At 43.3% G+C, this 25,626-nt stretch overlaps 1 protein-coding gene across 1 annotated transcript in view; it reads left to right on the plus strand.

Annotated features, from left to right (window-relative positions):
- Positions 1 to 25,626, plus strand: part of LOC134586103 (squalene synthase-like) — a 41,792-nt gene that overhangs the window by 11,128 nt on the left and 5,038 nt on the right. Inside the window, exons 2-7 of the mRNA XM_063441613.1 lie at positions 1,609 to 1,706; positions 11,737 to 11,920; positions 15,302 to 15,430; positions 15,928 to 16,119; positions 17,537 to 17,713; positions 18,435 to 18,587. Of these exons, the coding sequence (XP_063297683.1) occupies positions 1,609 to 1,706; positions 11,737 to 11,920; positions 15,302 to 15,430; positions 15,928 to 16,119; positions 17,537 to 17,713; positions 18,435 to 18,587 (933 nt within the window). The remainder of the gene's footprint in view (positions 1 to 1,608; positions 1,707 to 11,736; positions 11,921 to 15,301; positions 15,431 to 15,927; positions 16,120 to 17,536; positions 17,714 to 18,434; positions 18,588 to 25,626) is intronic.

A 25,626-nucleotide genomic window follows, 5' to 3' on the forward strand; every position in this document is an offset into this window, starting at 1 on the left:
GAGCCGGGGATCCCACCTATTATTCTCAAGGTTCCACTTTTTTCATATTTACCTGTCCTCCTTATATAAAGTTCTCTTTAGGTGCACCATCACCAGTGATCACTTACTGGGATTCACCTCTAAGTGCTCACTGCAATCTTGACAATGTCATTGTTAGTCACTTCTAAATGTCACCCTGATGGTCATTGTATTGACAGATCATTGTTGTTTCCTACAAATGACAGATGTTGGCTCTTTATACATCAGAGGATCTTTCATAGGGTCTGTCAGTCTCTGTTTATTTACCAAAAAATGCCACTATCCATCATTGCTGCTCTTGGTAACTGATACAAAAGGACATAGATACACAGCAGGTGTAGTACACACACATACATACAGACACATACATTCATATACATACATACATACAGACACACATACATACTGACATACATACAGACACATATGAACTGACATGCATACATACACACACACACACATACACATACTGAAATACATACTGACATACATACATACATACACATACATACTGACATACATACAGACACATACGAACTGACATGCATACATACACACACACACACATACACATACTAACATACATACTGACATACATACATACACATACATACTGGCATACATACAGACACATATGAACTGACATGCATACATACACACACACACACACACACATACACATACTAACATACATACTGACATACATACAGACACATACATACTGACATACATACATACATACAGGCACATACATGCTGACACACATACATACATACATACATAATCAGGTTTTTTTCTCCACAAATGGCTGTAAGGAATAAATAAACTTGTCATAGAGTAGTATAGTCAAGAAACAACCAAAATATTGTATATATGAGAAGATATATTCACATCCTACTCACATTTATTAGAGCCTGTAAAAACTTATGAAGTGGTGATGTTTATCCAATTTCCGATCCGGCAGATGACTTCTCTCTAAATATATATAAATGAAAAGGCACCAGATTAAATGTAAGCATAACATTTATTAAACAAAAATATAGAAAGATCTTACATGGAAATATACAGTCTTCAGCTACAGAGTCCTGGTAAAACACAACGTGTTTCCACCTCTCAATGGGTCTTGATCAGGTGTAATAAAGTCTGACCGTTCTATTGGGAATTATATACCCCTCTGAATTACCTCGGAACTATTTACACATGGGATAAGAGCCCTCCCCTCTTTCCCATATATGATACATTCCGGATGTGCTTTCCGCCACCTCTGACACGGCGGACCTTCCGGCCAGGTCCATGGTATATCAATTCCACATAATGCTCACACATACAAACTGGTGGGGCGCTTTACAAACATCTACTAGGATTATTCTCTAAAGTGCCAACTGTGTGAAAGTAAAGCGAATTACAATTTTTGCGCATTCATTGCCTGGTGCACAGAATGACACAGCCCTCAAACTATAACCCCTTCAAAATATAGCATGGCTTTAATCTTGCGCTGCATATGACGGACGGCCCAATGGCACAGAAATTGTTTACTCTTCTGTTCCAGATCAGTATTAAATTTCATTCTGTTTCCCTTTACCGTGACAGAGCCCAATGAGCGAGAGCCTCCAGGCCTGTTATAGGTACCTGAATGAGACCAGTCGGAGCTTTTCTGCTGTGATACAATCTCTGGACGGTGAGCTAAGGTAAAAATATTTATCTTTTAATTTTCCAGCTTTCCCAGGAGTATTAATCAGGATTCATACAGCACTGGGAGGCTGCTACTTGAGGTTGTAGAGCACTGCATTAAGTGTTGGAAACCAACTTTTTTTTTGCTGTAAAATGAATGTAATTTGTTTTTGCCAAGATGACACCTTGGATGCCGTGTGCCCAGGGATGACATTCAGTTCAGTAACAATGAATGTATCTTGTTACACTGTCCTTTACATTGTTTGAAATCACTGATGATGATATATACTTGCATACCACTCATTTCCTTGAATCTTTTGAAACACCTTAGAAGACCTGCTCCCCGCCAAGCCTCACAAAGAACCTTAGCAAAAGAATGACATCACAAGATGATGCAAATAAATACTATTATATAAAATGGAACCTAGTAACATAAAATGCTTTTTCATAATCTGTATCACTGCTCAGTCCTGGTATTCGTAGGGTTAATTCTCATGCTCTCCACGTGTCTGGTCGGGTTGAATTCGGTGAATTCCATAGCTCGTGTTTTGATATTGTTGTCTTGGACATAAGCAGAGCTAAGCCTAGATCAATATGATCTTGACTTTTAGTTCCAGTAAATGGGATGAATAATAACAGTTCCGCATTACTGATTTCAATCATGCTTATTGTTTTATTGCTTTATTATGTAGGGACAGAAGCAGTATAGTTTTTGAAATACAGGTTTAGATTCCTAACACTATAGTGTTCCTTTAAAAGTATTGTTATGTTTTTTTAAATGAAAACTGTCATTCGTGCACAAATGCAATCACTGACATACATACATACATACACACATACTCACAATCAGTGACCCATGCACAGATAAATTCACTGACCCAAGCAAAGTGACACACACACTGACCCATGCAGACCCACGCACACACTGACACAATATATATCCTTTTTAAATCCTTTTTAAATCTGTTGTTTTCTTAATTAATAGTGTTTTTAGAATTTATCCCCTCACTACTGCCCCTTAACAGCTCCTATACTTATCCCCTTCATCAACCACAGCCTCACTACCCCTCTACACCCCATGTACCCCTGATCCATCTACAACTCCTATTACCCCCAGGTAACAACTACAGCCCCACTACAACTCCTATTACCCCAGGGCACCCACAACTACTGCTTGCACCCACTACAACACCTACACCCTGCATCCACCGCAGCCCCTACCCCCTTGTACCCACCACAACCCCTGCACCCACTACATCCCATACCCCCAGACACCCTCTAGATCCCCATACCCCCTGTACCCAATACAGCCCCTTCCACCCTGCACATACTACAGCCAATACCCTCCTTGCCCCCTCTACAGCCCCTAATATCCCATGCCCCCACTACAGCACCTTATACCCACTACAGCCTCTACACCCATTACAGTCCCTACCACTAGGCACCCTCTAGATCCCCATACCCCCTGCACCCACTACAGCCATTACCCCACTTGCCTCTTCTACAGCCCCTATTATTCCATACCCCCACTAAAGCACCCTGCACCCACTACAACTCCTACCCTCAGACGCCCTATAAATGCTCTATACCCCCTGCACCCACTACAGCCCCTGTACTTATTACATCCCCTTCACCCATTACAGCCCCTACCCCCTGCATCCATTACAGCCCCTACCCCCAAGCACCATCTAGATCCCTATACCCCTGCACCTGTATACCATCCCTGCACATACTACAACCAATACCCCCCTTTCCTCCTCTACAGCCCCTATTATCCCATGCTCCCACTACAGCCCCCTATACCTACTACTGCCCCTAACTCCAGGCACCCTCTTAATTCGTATACCCCTTGCACCCACTACAGCCCCTACCAACCTGCACATATTACAGCCAATACCTCCTTGCTACCTGTAAAGCCCCTATTTTCCCATTCCTATACTACATTCCCCTATACCCTCTGCACCCACTACAGCCTCTACCCTCTGCAGCCCATACTCCCTTACCCGTTAAAGTCATTATTAAACCCTTTCCCCCTCTACAGCCCCTCCCTAGACTCCACTACATCACCTACCGCTCTGCACCCAGGCACCCTCTAGATCCCCTATACCCCCTTGCACCCACTACAGCCCCTATTAACCCCTGCACCCACTACAGGTCCTTCCACCAGGCACCCTCTAGATCCCCTGCACCCACTACAGCCCATACCCACTCTACAGTCCCTATTAACCCCAGACCCATATACCCACTACAGCCTTAGTGGTGGTTATTATTATTGTATTAATTCACAATAACCCCTGCATTCAAGCACATTCACTCTCCATACAAATACACCGCTGCATATACAGACTGTGCACACACATGACCCAGCATTCATAAACATATATCCATATGGTCACGTACTCTGACCCTGCACACATACAAATTATTGATTCAATGCATCTCTATGAGGAGATGCTGATTGGCGCAGCATGGCATCTTGCTGCTCATGGGCAATTTCCTTCCAATGCTTTCCTATGGGAAAGTATTGGATTGTCTGAGATCTAATTCGATGAGCTCAGCCAAGGAGAACACCCAGGCTGCACCTTTTTAACGGGGAGAGAGGGGGGGGCTGGGACCTAAACGTCTATTTTTAAACCTATAGTGTCAGGAATACACGTTTCTGTTTTTTGACACTATAGTGTTCCTCGTAACGGTTAACACCTGATTTGTAATTTAAGACGCAAAATTTGGAGGCCTGCATACCCTTTTATACATATTGCCATGCTACGTAAACACACATAAAAATTACTACCCTATTTAAAAAAAAAAAGGAAATTTAACTATACTCTGAAAACTTACAGCAGAGCTCACAGTGAATATGCACACAGAAACATTCATTCACTTTATATGCACATACAATCAAATACACGGTACATCTACACCAACATTTATATTGGTCTACAGGGGGCCCAGGTCCTAATTTTGCCCAGGGGCCCTGACCACTGTCAGTCCGTCCCTGCAGACACATACACTGACACAAATACACACACTGACCCATGCAGACACATACACTGACACAAATACACACACTGACCCATGCAGACACATACACTGACACAAATACACACACTGACCCACAGGGCCGGACTGGGAATAAAAAGCAGCCCTGGAAAAATGTTATACCAGCCCCATCATAAATTGTGCCAGCTGGGACAGATATACAGTTACAATTATTTAACCAACAAGAAGGAGCGCACTCACAGGACTTAAAATAAACAAAAGAGCTGTTTTATTCTAATCAGATGTGCAACATCTTACTTCAACGTTTCATCCTTATAATTTTGAAAGGTCCAGTAATGGGAATGAAACATTGACTGAATGCTGCTGCACGTCTGATTTAAATAAATGGTATTTTGTTTAGTCCTCATTCCTATGAGCGCACTCTTCGTTGTATGTAGTTTGATACCAGGGAATGAAAGACTGAGAGAAAGGCAGGGTTATCCACTAAACTAATATTTCTGTGAATGAAAATTTCAATTGCTAAATAGTCAAGCTGTCACTATACCCAAGTTAAAATTTTGTTTCAAATCCGCTATTTTGGTTTAAATTATGAAATTTAGATTTTCACATTTTAAAATTAAAACTATTAGTAATAACCCTTTGGCAAATGTCAAACCCTTCATACATTATATATATATATGTGTGTGTGTGTGTGTGTGTAATTTCCAAGTGTATTATGCATGAAAATATTATATATTATAAACATAATAATTATTCAAATTATGCTTGCGATTTATATACATACACACACACACATATATATATATAGTGATATAATACCATTTGTGCATATGTATCTATGCAGAATACTTTCACAAATAACATAGATAAAGCAAAGCTATATATATATACACAAACATTGATCCATACTGACACATACATTGATCCATACTGACACTCACACATACATTGATCCATACTGACACTCACACAAACATTAATCCATACATTGACCCATACTGACACTCACACATACATTGATCCATACTGACACTCACACACAGTAATCCATACATTGATCCATACTGACACTCACACATACATTGATCCATACTGACACTCACACAAACATTGATCCATACATTGACCCATACTGACACTCACACATACATTGATCCAAACTGACACTCACACACAGTAATCCATACATTGATCCATACTGACACTCACACATACATTGATCCATACTGACACTCACACATACATTGATCCATACTGACACTCACACAAACATTGATCCATACATTGACCCATACTGACAGTCACACATACATTGATCCATACTGACACTCACACAAACATTGATCCATACATTGACCCATACTGACACTCACACAAACATTGATCCATACTGACACTCACACAAACATTGATCCATACTGACACTCACACATACATTGATCCATACATTGACCCATACTGACACTCACACAAACATTGATCCATACTGACACTCACACATACATTGATCCATACTGACACTCACACATACAGAATTCCATACTGACTCTCACATAATATCTTCAAAAACACCACCCACACACAATTACACACTCAAATATACACACACCCTATGAATCCTGGAAATGAACATTAAATACCTGGGTGCCACATCTCACTGAGCCCACCTTGCTCCGTGCTCACTCAGCTCCTGGCTGAGAAGCAGCCTGCCTGCAGCTCTGTCTGGCCCCACTCCTCTCCCTGCCTGCAGCTCTGTCTGGCCCCACTCCTCTCCCTGCCTGCAGCTCTGTCTGGCCCCACTCCTCTCCCTGCCTGCAGCTCTGTCTGGGCCCCAATCCTCTCCCTGCCTGCAGCTCTGTCTGGCCCCACTCCTCTCCCTGCCTGCAGCTCTGTCTGGCCCCACTCCTCTCCCTGCCTGCAGCTCTGTCTGGCCCCACTCCTCTCCCTGCCTGCCAGCACTTTACACACAGGAAGCAAAAGGCAGAGGACCCGCGTGGGCTGCCCTGCTCTGCCTGATTACCGGGTCACATGCTTCCTGTGTGTGAAGGCTGACAGGCAGGCACAGGACTGCCTCCCTCCCTGCTCCTTATCCTTCGCTCCCGAGCAGCATTGACACTTCACTTTGGAGTGCCTGCTGCTCACTGTGTGTACTGTGTGGGGAGAGGAAGGGCTGCTGCACTGTGCGGCCCCAAGTGCACCGGCCCACCGGGAAATTTCCCGGTATCCCGGTGGGCCAGTCCGGCCCTGCTGACCCATGCAGACACATACACTGACACAAATACACACACTGACCCATGCAGACACATACACTGACACAAATACACACACTGACCCATGCAGACACATACACTGACACAAATACACACACTGACCCATGACAGGATCCTTTTGTGTTTGAAGGTGACAGTCTCTATAGTCTTCCCTGCTTCAATCCCAGGAAACCAACCTTACCAGTAAATCTGTGAACCCTCTGATAACCCTTCAGAAGGATTGTGATGACTAAGCTGCCAGTGTAAGGCATACGGCTATTTTCACCAATCCAGTAATGATAAATGTGGTATTGAAAGGTATTGGAGCTGTGAGATTGTTCTCACTTTGACATGGCTCCTCATCAGCTGTTAAATATCAGGATAGATTCAGGGCCGGACTGGCCCACCGGGATACCGGGAAATTTCCCGGTGGGCCGTCGGCACCTGGGGCCGGGCAGACACCTGGGTCTGCTGGCGGCCGCTGGGGGAGGTCTGCTGGCGGCCGCTGGGGGAGGTCTGCTGGCGGCCGCTGGGGGAGGTCTGCTGGCGGCCGCTGGGGGAGGTCTGCTGGCGGCCGCTGGGGGAGGTCTGCTGGCGGCCGCATGTGAAGCTGTGCTGTGCTGGCTCTGCTCCCAGCGTGCAGCTGAATGAGACCGGGGCCGGAATATGACGTCATATTCCGGCCGCGGTCTCATTCAGCAGCGCGCGAAGGCGGGAGAGCAGAGCCAGCACAGCACAGCTTCACATGCGGCCGCCAGCAGACCTCCCCCAGCGGCCGCCAGCAGACCTCCCCCAGCGGCCGCCAGCAGACCTCCCCCAGCGGCCGCCAGACTCCAGCACAAGTCCCCCAGCGGCCGCCAGCACAGTCAGCAGTCTGCACTGCACGCTCCCCTGGCAGCCAGGTAGGAGTAATGTGTGTTATGTAAGTAATGTGTGTTAATGTGTCTGTCTGTCTGTTTGTCTGTGTCATGGTGTCTGTCTGTATGGTGTGTGTCTGTCTGTCATGGTGTGTGTATGTGTGTCTGTGTCATGGTGTCTGTCTGTATGGTGTGTGTGTGTGTCTGTCTGTATGGTGTGTGTGTGTGTGTGTCTGTCTGTATGGTGTGTGTGTGTGTCTGTCTGTCTGTATGGTGTGTGTGTGTGTGTGTGTCTGTCCGTCATAGTGTGTGTATGGTGTGTGTGTGTGTGTGTGTGTGTGTGTGTCTGCCTGTGTCATGGTGTGTGTGTCTGTCTGTCATGGGATGTGTGTCTGCACGTCATGGGGTGTGTGTCATGGTATATGTGTGTGTGTCGTGGTGTGTGTGTCTGTCTGTATGTTGTGTGCGTGTCTGTCTGTGTCATGGTGTGTGTGTGTCTGCCTGTGTCATGGTGTGTGTGTCTGTCTGTCTGTCATGGGATGTGTGTCTGCCCGTCATGGGGTGTGTGTCAGGGGATGTGTGTGTGTGTCATGGTGTGTGTGTGTCTGTCTGTGTCATGGTGTGTGTGTGTGTCTGTCTGTGTCATGGTGTGTGTGTGGTTCTGTCTGTGTCATGGTGTGTGTGTGTGTCTGTCCGTCATAGTGTGTGTATGGTGTGTGTGTCTGTCTGTATGTTGTGTGTGTGTGTGTGTCTGTCTGTGTCATGGTGTGTGTGTCTGTCTGTCATGGGATGTGTGTCTGGCCGTCATGGGGTGTGTGTCATGGTATATGTGTGTGTGTCATGGTGTGTGTGTCTGTCTGTGTCATGGTGTGTGTGTCATGGTATATGTGTGTTTTAAAAATAGTGTTTTTGCTCACCTTTTTTTCTCCCACGTAGCGTGCGGGTCTCCCCTCGACTGGCCCTGCCTCTATGACTAAGATCATCAAGCTTGATGATCTCAGCCAATCCAATGCTTTGCCATAGGATTGGCTGCAAAACACTACACCAATCAGCATCTCCTCATAGAGATGCATTGAATCAATGTATCTCTATGGGGAACGTTCAGCACCTCCAGAGTGTGGAGGCCCTGAATGTAGGTGCACTGACACAGGAAGCACCTCTAGTGACCGTCTGAGTGACTGTCACTAGCGGTGTCACTTTGAAGCAATGTAAACACTGCCTTTTCTCTGAAAAGTCAGTGTTTACGTTGAAAACCTGTAGAGACATGTTATAGATACCAGTACCACTAGATTAAACTGTGTGTGTGCGTCTATATCAATCATCTGTCATCTGGGGTGGTAAGATATAGCCTTACATATTACATACGGCAATATATGGCGCAATGACTTATGGGGCTGGCATAACATTTTTTTCCAGGGCTGCTTTGTATCCCCAGTCCGGCCCTGGATAGATTGTAATATCACAGAGCACATGCTTTTAAGTGCCTTCTGGAATACAGCTTTGGAATACACGCTGGTATTTCATGTGAATTCGTTTTTCCTCAGGGTGGATAAAATGTTTAGTTGTTAAGGTAAATATCACGTTATCCTATGCAAGGCTTTGTCAGTTTTGTTTGTCGTGCAGATAAATTGGGCCACTGATTTTTTAATTTTCTACTGCCTATAGTGATTGTCTCGGTTTGTTGTGAAATGTATGTAGCTGTAATTACTTACCTTTTACCAATTTCATATCAAAGCAATGGTCTCTCATACTGGGATATCAGCGATACACTGTCAGGAACGGAATAGATCCTCAGCAACTTATAACATAAAGGTCCAGTAGGAGCGATAGAAAGGGGAATTAATGGACTGTAGAGTGGTGGGATTAACATTTAGGGAATTAATAGGAAGTATTAGAATTTACCTAAACTACTGGCCAGATAAACTAATATTGTAAATTGGTAACGTAGCCGGGTCTGGTACACTGAAGGTAACTGTAGCGGACCCCAGGTAACCCTCACGGTTACCTCCGCTAATATCTTCCTTCAGTTGCTCAGGAACCACTTATAGTAATAAGAGACCCATTCCCCCCACCCATCAGTAACTGGACAAGATGCAGCTCTTGAGGTACGACACTGACAATGTTTTATTGGTACAGCTTAATTTTATGCACAGACCCCGCAGGCTGGAGGGGATTGGTTTACCGATAACCATCTCCCGCTCTGGGAGATACCAACAGTGCAGCAAGTACACTTCACATATATTGGGGAAACTTAGCGGGCTCCGTGCTCTGGGAAGGAAAAGGGGCACACATATAAAATATACGTCCCTTGATAGGTCCTAGCTATAATCCCTGTAAATAGCGGGGCTATCGGATGTACAGAGCCCGAGAAATTATCATATAAAATCTGGTGCTCGAGTCTTTGTACATCTCCGCAATTAGTTACACAGCATTGCTTGGTTTAGTCCGGTCAGGGGCCCGTTCATGGAGTCCCGGTGTGAAGACCCCGCAAGGGAAGCATCTCCTTTTGGGATACGAATTCTCCCCCTGGTTGGCGTTCTATACTAACGGGCTGCCACCCTGGGGAGCTCTTATTAATTACTTTCCTTGCAGTTTCGTGCTTTGTGTTGCAGGTGCGAGAGTTCTGATTGATTAGTGTGAATATTTTAATGGGGTACCGGGGTGGTCCTCATTCAGGAGACGAACAGGTTTGTATGAACACTCTCCAACGGGAAACAGGGCACAATACACAAAATGCAAAGAAATACATGGGGAAACACAGAGGAAACACATGATACAAGAGAAAAACAAATGAATAAGCAGTGGGCATGGTACTCAGTGACGGTGGTCCGTCACAGTAACAAAGTCATAATCAAGGCGAGCCGGGTCAATGAGCCAGGAAATCAGGAAGAATAATTAAAAGCACTTACCGTCTGTCTGTGAAATGCATTCTGAGTTAAACAGCATGCATCTGTAGATATAGACGTTTCAAGTTACAATATTATTTGGTAACACGCAATCTTTAATCAGTCTTCCTTCAGTCCTCAACTGACAGAGTGGCTCAATCATCTGGTGTCAGGAAGACTGGGGCAAAGTGCAGCACGAGTCCATGTTTAAATGTGCGGACTCTGCACATGTGTTTTATTTCAGGGCAATTTAAGCTGATACAGCAGCACTCAGTGTATGGGCAGCCCTGATTGGCTGATCTCCTTGTTAACCTGTACTCCTGACAGACATTGTAAGTGAAAGTTTGTATCAGTAGATATTTATTGTTACAGGACTCTGTTTACATTTCTGTACTTTTGTACAACCCGCTGTACCAGTCCATATGGGGGGCTTACAATGAACTCCTCCATTATCCAATCAATTCTTCATATAGCTAAAACTGTAGGAGCTTTGTGAATAACTGCTAGAGAGCAAATACATCTCAAAACGGCTGTTATCTGTAAATAGACATTCTTATAATAAGGATCATATGGTCTGTAATGCTTCACTTACTATCATTAAATCAACTTCTTCTTTCTATTTTCCTTTCCTTACGTTCCTGTACCTTAATGAGTTTACTCCCATACATGCCACTTGCTTTTATTCATATTTATTATCTTTTCTCAATACCTGGGTGCCTCCATTTTGTTCTCGTCTGTCCATGATGTCTGCAGATTGCCTTCTGTGTATTCATTTGACTGATGGATTGTGGGTAATGGGTTGAATATCCCGCACATTTCCAAGCATCAACAAACATCATGCTCTCCATGGCAAAAAAAAAGCAGTCCTTACTTTATCTTATGTATAACTAAAAAAAAAAAAAAAAAATATGGGAAATATCAAAAAGAAATAGAGGGACAGAATTTTCCCAGTTTAAAAGCAAAACCTGGGAAGTCACAGAGATGTTTAATATCCTTAGTCTTGTTATGGGTACAATTTTGCAGTTCATTTAAATGATGCGTTTTTATTCTCCCAAGAAACGCAGCTTGTATTTTCTACCTGGTTATGCGTTCCTTGGACACGGTGGAAGATGATATGACCATCAACTTGGAAACAAAGATCCTCATTTTACAGAATTTACACACCTACCTGTATGACCCCGAGTGGAAATTCACCGAGAGCAAATATAAGGACAGACAGGTGCTGGAGAACTTTCCAATGGTACGGACCTGCGGTGTGTTTAAATATGTCAAGTGACTCGGGATATGCACTGTACCAACATCACTGCAATGGTTAACTGTCTAGTCCTACTTATCCGTATATATGTACAGTATCTCACAAAAGTGAGTACACCCCTCACATTTTTGTAAACATTTTATTATATCTTTTCATGTGACAACACTGAAGAAATCACACTCTGCTACAATGTAAAGTAGTAAGTGTACAGCCTGTATAACAGTGTAAATTTGCTGTCCCCTCAAAATAACTCAACACACAGCCATTAATGTCTAAACCGTTGGCAACAAAAGTAAGTACACCCCTAAGTGGAAATGTCCAAATTGGGCCCAAAGTGTATATTTTGTGTGGCCACCATTATTTTCTAGCACTGCCTCAACCCTCATGGGCATGGAGTTCATTAGAGTTCCACAGGTTGCCACTGGAGTCCTCTTCCACTCCTCCATGACAACATCACGGAACTGGTGGATGTTAGAGGCCTTGTGCTCCCCCACCTGTTATACAGGCTGTACACTTACTACTTTACATTGTAGCAGAGTGTAATTTCTTCAGTGTTGTCACATGAAAAGATATAATAAAATATTTACAAAAATGTGAGGGGTGTACTCACTTTTGTGAGATACTGTATGACAGTTTAGAACTGTGCAAATGTGCAGAAATCATGGGAAAGTAATGGCCAGCACAGATACTCAGAATGATCGTCTCAGATATATGGAAGTGCAGTGTGCATTATTCCCTGCTTTCCCCTGCATATGTCATTGCAGTAAATGTTTTTCAGTTGTGTTTTATAGAGTAAAGGGAGAGGAACAGTCAGTATTGGAAAAGTGGACACAGTAAATGTTTGACCAACAAGGGACTTTTGATGATCTCTATGTCAGTCTGAGGCTTAAAACCTGATTATATTTTTTCTAATTAAATTTATAATAAAGGGTTACTCCAGCCACCATGACCACGTCTGCTTTTTGACATGGTCATGGTGGTAGGAGTCTGGATGTTTCAGCATGAGTAATTCTTAACTGTGTGCTGTTCCGGGCTGCCTAATGTCAATTCTGTGCATAAATTGCGTTTGTTGTCCGCATGCATGGCTGGCGACAGACGTAAATGCTAGTCTTCCCTCCCTCCTCACAATACCATTCTCAATTTATTTATTTATTTACATACCTGCCTTCCCTCCCTTTCCTTCTCCTTCCTTTGCTGGTTCAGAGCATGCGCATAAATTCTGAGCCAGTCAAATCCTCCAGTCAAGGATTCTCTATGGATCTTGGTGTGTCTCCCGTGATCAGATGGGGGTGCGCCAAGCAGCACTGGGAAGCTTTGTCTGATGCTGGATTAAGGTAAGTACAATTTTATTTACAAAAACTCTTTGAATTTTAAATTCACTTTGAATTCTCAATTTAGGAAATAACCCTATGTGCAGGCCCGGACTGGTCATCGAGCATACCGGCAAAAACCCGGTTGGCCTGTCGACCCATACAGGGCCGGCACTATATGAGCGCCAGCCCTGCTGTGTGCCTTCATGGCCGTTGAGGAGATCAAAGATCTCCACCACAAGCAGTTACATGCAATCGGCGGTGGGGAAGGGAGACAGGAGAGAGAGAACCTTGGGGAACTTTAGCCTTCAGCTCACGTGGGTTCCTCTCGTGAGGTTGAAGCATTGCCGCTGTTACAACCCCTCACACACACTGCACCCCTGCACTGATTATATTCCAGACACATACTAAAACCCTTACCCAACTCTGGATAATACACACACACACACACATACTAGAGGATATACACTCTGAATCCTACACACACACACACACTAGATCTTCTATACACACTCTGGGTCCTTCAAACACACACACACACTGCCCCACCTACACACACACTACATTCCTGACATACTTACTCTGGATCCCCTATACATACTAGATTCCTTGGAAGCAAACACTTACTACATTACCTAAACACACATTCTCTACAACCCCTACACACTACATCACTTATACACACACACTACAGCCCATATGCACATACTCGCTACATCCCCTATACACACAATGCCCTCAATACACACACACTCTCACTCTCTACAGCCCTTAGCCACACATATTACACCACAAACACAACACGACTGAAACCGATATACACAGGCTTCAAACACATGCACAATACGCTTTCCTGGCCCTTTTGTCTTCTGGTATCCCACTTATGGAGACACCAGATACAAGTTACAAGCAAACACAGCGCAAGCATGTTATTAAATGTGCTTGCACTGCGCAGAACAAATACAGGGCCTTTCTGATATTGTCTGTTTAACAGGTAAGTCCAAGTATGAATTTAGCCTTTTTCACATCTATTTTTGAAGTTGATCCAAAATATGGCAAAAAAAAAACTCAGTTTGAAGCACTTCCAATTTTGCAACAAACAAGGAAAAATTCCCTTTTGACCCCAGAATGGCAGTGGGATCTCTCCTTGGATCAAGAAGCTTTTATGCCACATATTAAAAATGATTGACACGAGTATTATGTTTTTGTAAGTATTCATACAGTTGCTATTTTAACATCTGTACATCTGATAAAACCACCTCTTCAGACAGAGAATTCCACATTTTTTTGTTCTTACTGTAAAAGATGTTTTCTTTTGTCTGACACTAAATCTCCATACGTTATAGGTCCAAATGAAGAATAAAATTAATAAGGTACAATACATCCTTCCAAGTTTTGTTTTTTTTGGGGGGGAGGGGGGTGTTGGGCTCCCCCACATTTGTGTAAGTTTCTATCTTCTCACAGCCTCTGGTACATAAAGGCATAAAGTCCATTTGTCAGTCTCCCTTCCACTTTGTAGCGGAGTGCTAGTCTCCCAAAATGGCTGCCGCCACGTGTTCGTTCATACAAGCAACGACCACCCAGCCATTCGTCAATTAAGCTGCGGTTAACCACAGTTTCTGGGAGGTTAACCAGCAGCACACTCCACATGCAGGGTGGTCGGTCATTCGTTAGTTTGTTCGCTTATTGTACAAAACTGTGAGAACCATTTCAGGGAATGAATTTTAACGAATGGCCCAGTGAAACGGGGAAACATAGGTAACAAGGCCAGGGTACTAAGTCTTGCATAGTTAGGGTTACTTTCTCACACAGGGGGTCAAGGAGAGGGGAAAACAAAGAAGATAAAAATGTACAAAGATGGAGATCTGGTTACATTAGATGTTTTCAGAGGTCTTAATTATTAAAATGAACTGAGGATGAAATGTAATGAAAAACAGAAATAAATATTAATATCGATTAAGAACAATTTACGCCAAATGATTTACTGTAAATCACCCTCTCTGTAAAATGGACCTGTGTTAAAGACTGTGCTGGATGTATTTTTTTCCATTTTCAGATCTCGTTGGAGTTTCGTAACTTAGTCACGGTTTACCAAGAGATCATTGTGGATATTTCCCATAAGATGGGAGTAGGTTTGGCAGAGTTTTTGGAAAAGGAAGTAGAGTCTCTAAAGGACTGGGAACAGGTAAGGGAATGTATATGCAGCCATTTACTACCTTATTCCTTGCATAATAATATATTCCATGGTTATTACACATACACTGATTTATTCTGGTGTCTGTTATATTTAATGACCATAAAAACACTGTTCTTTAAGTCGACTTGTCATCCGCCTTCGAGTACACAGATTGTGGTGATGAAATCATACATACTTAGCAGAGGATCACTTCCTCCTCCACCAAGATGGATATCCGCTTTGGATGGCTGTGAACATAGTTGCAATGCCTCTGACATCCCACGGTCCTTTGCATGTGGTCTTATGCTAGGGATTGTAGGTTGAAGTAGTCATCACTAAGGGTCAGATGGCCATTTCTGTAGTTTTTTACCTCTAGCTATTATGCCAAAAATGTAATTTGCATATGCATTTTAAATCTATGTACTTGCTAGTAACTTGACCAGCATAATGTAGTTTTATTTTTATTGTATGAAAAGCTAAGTATTCTTAATATTTTAACTCTTCAGTACTGCCACTATGCTGGTGGTTTGGTGGGAATTGCCTTGTCTCGTCTTTTCTCTGCATCAGAACTGGAAGATCCTATAGTTGGCCAGGACACACAGCTTGCAAATTCCATGACAATCTTCCTGCAGAAAACAAACATCATCCGTGACTATCTGGAAGACCAACTCAATGGCCAAAGGTTCTGGCCAAGAGAGGTCAGTGTTCTGCTGTGGCAGATCCACGAATGGAAAGCCACTGCAGTCTGCAGAATCGGGTTCTCTTTATTAAATAAAAAATAAATACAAACTTAGCATGGTGACAATGGGGAGAAAAACAGCAATGAAATGTCTTACACATTTTGGGCCCTCAAGCAGTTCCTCAGTGGTTTCTATGCAGCTAACTGCAGTCACGCAATATGATCTGATGGGACTTCCACACTATGAACAGAGCTATCAGATACATAACAAAATAACAAGGTGTCAGTGCTCAGAAAAAGATTCATTTTGGAAATATTGCATTTGTTGTCTGAGCACATCCCACAGTTGCTCAAATTGGACTGAGATCTTTGGAATTTGGAGCCTAATGCAACACCTTGAACTCGTTGTCATGTTATTCATACTATTCCTGAACAATTTTTGCAGTGTGGCAAGGTGCATTATCCTGCTGAAAGAGGCCATTGCCATTAGGGAACACCATTGCAATGAAGGGGTGTAGGTAGCAAGTGAAAAGTCAGTTCTCGAATTTCATGTAATGGAAGCAGGAAGAATGGGCAAGCAAAAAAGATCTGAGTGACTTTGACAAGCTCAAAATAGTGATGGCTATACAACTGGATCTAGAGCATCTCCAAAACAGGAGACAGAAGATCTACTGTAGCTCGAATTGCTAATAGAAAGGTGTCAGAACACATAGTGCATTGCAGTTTGCAGACAGGTCAGAGTGCCTAGGATAACTCCTGTCCACTGCCAAAAGCTTCTTCAATAGGGACATGAGCATCAGAACTGGGCCATGGAGCAATGGAAGAAGGTTAATTGGTTGGATGAATTGCTTTTTCTTTTAGATCAGGTGGATGGCTGTTGCATGTGCGTTGTTTACCTGGGGAAGAAATGACAGCTTGATGTACTGTGGGAAGAAGGCAGGTTGGTGAAGGCAGTGTTATGCTCAGGGCAATGTACTGCTGGGAAACCTTGGGTCCTGGCACTCATGTGGATGTTACTTTGACACTCCATGTACTTAGAAATTGTCACAGACCACGTACACTCCTTCATGGCAATGGTGTTCCGTCAGTGACCTCTTTTAGCAGGATAACGCACCCTGACACTGCAAAAAATGTTCAGGAATGGTTTTAAGAACCATAGGCCTCCAGTGTTGCCTTGGCCTTCAAATTCCCCAGATATTAATTTGATTGAGTATCTGTGGGATGTGCTGGAAAAACAAATCCGATCCATGGAGGCACCTCGTCCATGCCTTGACATATCAGAGCTGTTTGGGCAGTATGAAAGAGACCCACACTATAGGCAGGTGTTTTTAATGTTGTGGATGATCAGTGTATAATGCATCATTGTACTGATAAGTTATTACATTAAATCTTTGCCTCTGGAAAGATGAACACCAACAGTCTTTCCTTTACATCAGGTGTGGAGTAAGTACGGGAAGAAGCTCTCCGATTTGGCAAAGCCAGAAAACATTGTGCCAGCCTTGCAGTGTCTGAACGAACTCATTACCAATGCCTTGCAGCACGTTCCAGATGTGTTAACTTACCTGTCCCGTCTTAAGAGCCAGAGCATTTTCAAATTCTATGCCAGCTCTCTGGTGAGTCAGTAAAATCACACAGGGGCTGCAGGCATATGGTAATTGCCTCCACTTCCATAGACTGGGTATGGCTCAAAGGATCTTGTCAAGTGACCAATGGTAAACCATTGCTAACTCGACTAGAGCAGGATTGTGATTGCTGAAACTTTGAGTAATTAATGTGGGTTATTGGGCCCTTTTTACTGATAATGCTAAACATGCTATTGAAAAGAATCGTAAAACTGAAAATGTTATCATTTCAACATAGTTACCGTCTTGCCAGCAGCGTTAACTGGACAATAAATATCTGATATTAGGTTGTAATTTACCTAAATGTTTCAGGTTTTAAAAAGTGAACACAAACTGTTGCATTCAGTCTGTTTTGCGTGTGACCCTACTGATAATGGGAATGACCTCTTGTGCATTATGATGCACAGAAAGCAGCCATTGTGCATGCTGAGTGTAATGAGAATTTTAGTCTACTGCAGTTTAACCCCTTAAGGACCAAATTTCTGGAATAAAAGGGAATCATGACGTGTCAGGCACGTCATGTGTCCTTAAGGGGTTAAGAAAGATAGGAAGTCAGCCTTTGGTCTGCTGCAGTCTCAAAGTACGCCTCTTGTTAGCAGGTCCTAGCCTACAGCAGCCCTCCAGTAACTGCAATTATCTGACTTACCCGGTCAATAAACACCAGTGTTACATACAACCCTTCTCTAACCCTTCTTCCTAACCTCCACCTTAGGTAATGGCCATAGCTACCCTAGCTGCATGCTACAACAACCAGCAGGTGTTTAAAGGAGTTGTGAAAATCCGCAAGGGCCAGGCAGTGACTCTGATGATGAATACCATAAACATAGAAGCTGTGAAGGCCGCCATTTTCCAGTATGCAGAAGAGGTATGGGCATCTGCTTGTACCCTTTATATGTTCCTGAACAGCATGGACAGTGTTATAGATCTGATTTCCAAAAAAAAAAAAACAATCTCTTACTAGATGACATGGTTTTATGCCTTCAATTTGGCTGCCATGCATAATGGGATTGGATGGTGCATTGTGGGTATGCATGTGTGCTCTCTCCTTCTGCAATATGAAAACTGTAAACAAAGAAACTTCCAATCTGTTTTGATCAATAATCCTGGTAACATTTTTAAAGTGCACAATTGTCACTTGTTGTGTGTAAGGAACATCTGTTCTTACTGTTCTTACTGCTATGTCAAGCTAAATACAAAAACAGTTTCTCTAACAAAAAATAACACTCCCTGCCCTCCGCCCTCACCCCCATCCCCCTACTCCCAAAATGAAAAAGAACCTTATCAATGTTCCAGCACCAAGGTCATGTTATCCCTCACCCCAATCCCTCTCTTCTGATGCCACTCCTTCAATGCTTGACAGGGAAGGATGTCAGGGAGTTCGAGCTGAAGGGAGGACATGGGTGGCACGGGGGGTGAGGGGTGGCATAAAATGTCCAATATGCGCAGAACTGAGCTCTCTGCTTTTTGGCAAAGATCAAGTGTAGTAACTCACTTGTGTTTTGTCCACCTTGCTGGCTTAGGCTACCTATAGCTATGGGGGAGGATCGAACCTGAGCAATCTTTTGGGTGAGACCAAGAGTAGCATCAACAAGAAAGATTGATGTTTTGAAGACAGGCTCAGGTACCGAGTGTAGTGGTGTTGTGGAGACATTCTCAGGCACAGAGTGGAGTGGTATTATGGAGACAGGCTTGGAGACTATGGTGAGGCCTAATAGAATGCAGTTGTTGTTGGGGGATTCTATCTAAGAGGTGTGGAGCTGGACAATAGTGGTCTTGTGAGATGTCTTCCTGGAGCTACTGCTCACAGACATATTTGTAATATTGTTAAGCGAGCAACGCAGGAAATTGAATTGGATGTACTTGTCCATCTAGGGACAAATGACTTGGCTTGCAATGAAGTTTTTTGTGTTTCTTCCAATGATATACGGCAGGTTGCTTCCACACTGTCGTTTTCTGAAGTTCTGCCTGTGCATAAAACTCAGAACGACAGGCGGATGCGTATTAGGGACTTTAACTTGTGGCTTGGTGAATGGTGTCGGGAGCAAGGATTTGACTTCATTTCTCATGGTAGCTCTGTTTGGAATGGAAATAAACTGTACAAAAAAGATGGTTTGCATCTATCTCAAAAGGGAACAAATGTTCTCATTGAGCAGTTCAGAAGCTTTGCTATGATGTATTTAAACTAGGAAGGGGGGAAGGGGAAGGGAATCATGAATCCAATTGCCCCCAAAACAAGAACAGAAGAAGGTGCTTGTAGCAAGTGTGTTAAAAAATGATAAGCTTAGAGTCATGTCTACAAATGCTCGCAGTGTAAGGAATAAAATCCATGAACTTGTGGCAATAATGACAAGCGATAAAGTAGATTTAGTCGCTGTTACTGAGACATGGTATAATGAGAAAAATGACTGGGGCATAGCAATACCAGGGTACTCTTTATATAGAAAAGACAAGGATAGCATAAAATCTAGCCTAATAAAAGTTATTGAGGCGAACATAGAGTCCGTTTGGGTTACGTTCGAATTTGGTAATCTCACAGTAACTTGTGTAGCTGTCATTTATAGGCCCCAGGACAAATAGAAGAGTTAGATAATCTACTAGTTGTGGAAATACCTAAAATGACAATGAAGGGGGAAGTTATCATAATGGGTGACTTTAATCTTCCTTATGTGAACTGAAAAACCAAAATAGCTGCTTGTGCCAGGAGCACACACATTCTAAACACCCTACTGGTATTGTCTCTAAAAGAAGTCATTGAGGAGCCAACTTGTAAAGAGGCCATACTTGATTTAGTGTTAACAAATGGAGATTTGGTATCAGATATTACTGTAGGTAAAAGTTTAGGATCCAGTGATCATCAGTCAGTGTGGTTTAATATAAGAACAGTGACCTATAAGACTGGAGCAATTTAAATGGAGTCCAAGAGAAATTGGATTATTTAAAAGTTGCACTGCTGAAGGCAACAGAAGATTGCATTAGGCTTGTCAGTAAAAGCAAAACATTTAGGAAACCACTGTGGTCAAAATAGTAAAAAACAAAAAGTTAGCATTTAGTAATTATAAAAAAAAACAACCAAAGTGAGGAAGATAGACAGATTTATAAGATTAGGCAGAAAAAGGCTAAGCAAGTTATAAGAGCTTCCATATCACACACAGAAGAGAAAATATCACAGTCAGTAAAAAAAGGGACAAAATATTTTTTAGATACAAAAATGAAAAAAAAGGAAAGTAAAACAAGGATTAGTTATATTAAAAACAAAAGAAGGAAGGTATGTAGAAGAGGATAAAGGTCTAGCTGACTGCCTCACCAGCAGTATGGAACTATAATCGGCTACTCGACCTCGCGAACACCGCTGGACTTCCATGCCGTTCGTATAAAAATATCCATTCGTCAAAATAGAGCGGCAATCAGTAAAACAAACTCCACAAGCTTCCCATACCCAATTAACCAATACCTTCATGTATCTGTTTGACAGTTAATTCACAGGAACTCTCAAAAGAAGACCGGTAAAAGCATACAACTGCCTGGAACTGGTTTGGGGCTCGCGCCTCGTGGCTGACCAGTCCATACCTTCATTCGAATAGCTTTTCTATTCTAACGAATGGATCTAAACAGTATGTCATCACCCCAGAGGCATACAGATGGAAATTCCTGGAGCTCAAAAAGCAAGAAAAAGATTTGCATGCAGAATGGGCTCACCGCTTACACAGAGCTGCCATGGGATGGGTACAGGCTACACAAGCCACTACCCTGGAGGACCTGCTACAACTGGTCCTACTAGAACAATTCTTCAAGGGGCTGGCACCAGATGTGCAAGATTGGGTAAGGGACCGAAAACCCCTTACCCTACACGACACAGCCAAACTAGCCGACGAGCACTACGACGCAAGGCGATACCAGCGTCCACCTCCCTGCTTATTCTCCAGACCTGCAGCACCTCTTCCAGCTCCTGCGGCTTCGACTTTGCCACGACCAGGAGAGGCACCTCATCAATACCGTCAAGATATCCACCCGACCTGGCATACGGTGCCACACATGCAAGCAGTTGGGCCATGTGCAACGGGACTGCCCATGGAACCGAAAACCGCCATCAAAAAAGGAATTCCTGGCCATGGTGTGGGCCCTTAAAAAGCTACAGCCGTATTTGTATGGACAACCCTTTTCATTACTCACAGATCACAACCCGTTGGTGTGGCTAAATAGGGTATCCGGAGACAATGCCAGGCTGCTTCGCTGGAGTTTAGCGTTGCAGCCCTTTGACTTTACTATCCACTACCACCCTGGAAAGCAAAACAGCAATGCCAATGGGTTATCCAGATAAACTGAATTTGAAAAGTGATCTGTGGGTACTCCTCCGGACATCCCCAAGCCGATCCGTTGAGATCAGACTGTGTATGCCGGCTTGTGGTTCTGGGGGAGCATTATGGCAAAACTAGCCACTTCATTATCTAAAAGACGGGGTCTGTTTGTCTATTTTCCCTTCCCACGAACAGGATTAGGATATATTGTTCGTAAAACTAATAAAATACCGAATGGGAGACCACACAAGGGAGTCGTGTGTCTCAAATGAACAACTAGCAACATTGGGAAACCGCGGAACTCTAATGATTTAATGGGTGGCCACCGTTCGTATAACCGAACACGTGGTGGCGGTCATATTTGCTCGTGAACGCCCAGCGGTGTTTGGTTGTCGAGTGCATGGAACTACAATCGGCTACTCGACCTCGCGAACACCGCTTCCATGCCGTTGGTATAAAAATATCCATTCATCGAAATAGAGCGCCATTCGGTAAAACAAACCCTACAAACTTTCCATACCCAATTAACCAATACCTTCATGTATCTGTTTGACGGTTAATTCACAGGAACTCCCGAAAGAAGACCGGTAAAAGCATACAACTGCCTGGAACTGTTTTGTGGCTTGCGCCTCGTGGCTGACCGGTCCATAACTTCATTCAAATGACTTTTCTATTCTAACGAACGGATCTGAGCGGTATTTCGCCAGATTGTGCACTCAGATCCCAGCCATTCAATGAAGGGAAGTTCCGATGCATATTTCTTGAGTTATTTATTTTTGTGTTATATTGTATACTTTTCTGTACGGAGAGATAATGTAACTAAAGGTGTACTCTTACGCAATTATCTCTCCAGTACAGAAAAGCATGATGGGAGATATTATTGTCTACTAAGTTTTCCACAGAGTCCACCAGGGGAAAACCCCTGGAATGTCATTAAGGGAACCCCTTGCATGGGGATTTGTATAAAACCGGCTGTGGTGCAATAAAAGTTGACTCCCAAACTGTGTGTCGTCCAGATCTTGAGAAAAAGGGATTGTACTTATCACACTACTTGCCAGCGGAGATATCGTGGATAATACCTCTACTGCGCTACAGTAACGTATACCGGACCTTAGAATGGCCGGAATAACGTATAAGCACAAGGGTAGTCAAAGTCAGGCCGAGGTCAAGGAGTACAGAAATCAGGACAAGCGAGTAAGCCAAAGCCGGGTCAAGGAGTATAGAAAACAGAATAGTCACAAACAAAGCCAAGGTCAAAGTTAGAATAGAAATCACTGAATACAGAATAGCACTATTGGGACCAAAAATTAACCACAACAGGGCAAGGAACCTAACTCATGAAATCCCTTTATACTGTGGCTATAGCTGGTTAGGATGATAGCCACGCCCCCAAAATGTCATAATTCGGATGTTTTGGTGGTCTGTGACGTCATTTGCGTCATTATGTCGACGCACCTAAGCATAAAAAGGGGCGGGGCTACCGCGACCGGCACGAAAATGGCTGGAGCAGGATAGGGGAGAGCTGAAGAGGACCTGCAGCAACATGAGAAAGGTGAGTAACCTGGGAAACAAACCTGGAAGGAACCCTGACAGGTTGGTTGTCTGCATGTCAGATAAAAGTATAAAAATAAATAATAATAACTTCTAAAAATATATGGCAAAAAGGCAGGTAGTGAGGTAGCCAAAATACTTTATTTTAACAACAGCATAAAAACCGCTTAGGGCTTTCTCACGTGTTTTTTTTTACCATTTGAGAAAGCCCTAAGGGGAGAAACGCGTTGTGGTTTTTATGCTCTGCCTAAGAAGGTTTGCTTATCAGATTCTATATATATATTTTGTTAAAGGCTTGGATGCTTTTTTGCATAAACAGAATATCAAGGATATAATTGATATATATGTAAACAAGGGTGTTGATCCAAGAAAAGATGTGATCCCCATTATGGAGTCAAGAAGGAATTGTTTCTCCTTTTTATGGCATAATTGGAAATGGCCTTTTTCTGAAGCATAAAAATGGGCTTCATGGTTGAACTTGATGGACTTTAGTCTTTTTTCAACCTAAACAACTATGTAACTCTGTAAGATACATACACGTACTGTGATGTAATTCCAGTAAAATAAAAGTTTAACAGGCTAAGATTGCCACAAGGCATATGTATGTACATGTGTTTGTAGTATCAGTTAGTTAGTTACACGTAGCTAAGATACTGTCATCACTGTATGAGCACGTGCAGGAATGTAGGAACTGGAATTACGCGTCCCTCTCCTTTGTTTCAGATGAGCCACGTGATTAGACCGGATGGATGAGTTTAGACTCTATTCATTGAATAGGTTAAGGGTATGTGTGGGCGTAGTTAATTGTGGGAGGAGCTACAGTGCTATATAAGGAATGTACTCTATGTATTCTATGTTTTTGGTGACATTAGTCCCTCTGAGTCCCGATCGGTGAACCGAATAAAGAATCTCTTCCTTCCTGAAGAAACCTGTGTCCATCTCTCTGTGCTTGGCTTCCGTCAGTTTCTCCGGTATCAGTACACACATATAACCACACTGACACAAGCACAGAAACTGACACACAGATCCGCACTCTCACACTGACAAATACACACATAGATACACACACATAATTCTTATATTTTTAGCCAGCCTCCTCTTAATACATCATTTATATGCAGGAAGGTGGTTTTCCTGGGGTCCTGCTGCTGGCTGAAGTTGATTGGAGTGTGGGGCTGGCTTTAGATGGCTCTCTCCTTGTTCTACCCTGCTGTCTGTGCTTCCTCTCTGCCTCCCATGCTGTACTTTATATGTATCTGGGAGGAAGTGACAGGCTCTTACTTCCTTTCCAACATCTATGATATTACAGGCCATTGTCTGTTACATTGCCTGTTTAGCAATACCCATCGGGTGTTGTTAAGTGTATGGGCCACTCGATTGGACCCCAAGCGTGTGGGCCCTTGTGTGACAGGGTTCTCACCGAGACATCCAGACTTGAACCTGGGAACTTTGCAGTCCTGGGCCTGCATGCTCCCAACTCAGGTAAGATCCTGACATTATGTAACTGCACAGGTGGGAGTTCTTCCGCTGGTAGTAGGTACTCTTGCGGTGGAAGGAAACCCTAGCTTTGGCAGTCACTCCAGTTTACGCATCACCAATGCCTCAGTCTTAACCACGCCCAGCATGCTCAGAACAGAAAAAAAGATTGCAGCCAATGCAACAATAGCTACTTAAAACCACAGCAGTTTTGTTTATTTTCAAGCTATTCCAGTACTGTTCATCCTGGCTTGTCTGCAGCACTGGGGGCTGGACTTTGACAATTGCTGTGCTTCACCTGACGCCAATCAGACATCAGCAGGATATATAAACACAGCCTCGCCCTTTATCAAGTCTTTGATCCTGTTGTGTGTGTTACATTCCTGTGTTCCAGTCTATTGAATCTCAACTCTATATTGACCCCGGCTTCTGACATCATTTTTTTTTACCTCTGGCATCACTTGACTTAGGCTACTCTTGTTGATGCTGACCTCTGGCATCCTTTAACTTCGGATATCCCTTGACTATCCTGCTGTTTGTGTCCTTGCCTGTACTGCGACTTGGAACTTTATCCTGCACAGC

The sequence above is a fragment of the Pelobates fuscus genome, chromosome 2 (genome assembly GCF_036172605.1).
Source record: "Pelobates fuscus isolate aPelFus1 chromosome 2, aPelFus1.pri, whole genome shotgun sequence".
Lineage (NCBI taxonomy): Eukaryota > Metazoa > Chordata > Amphibia > Anura > Pelobatidae > Pelobates > Pelobates fuscus.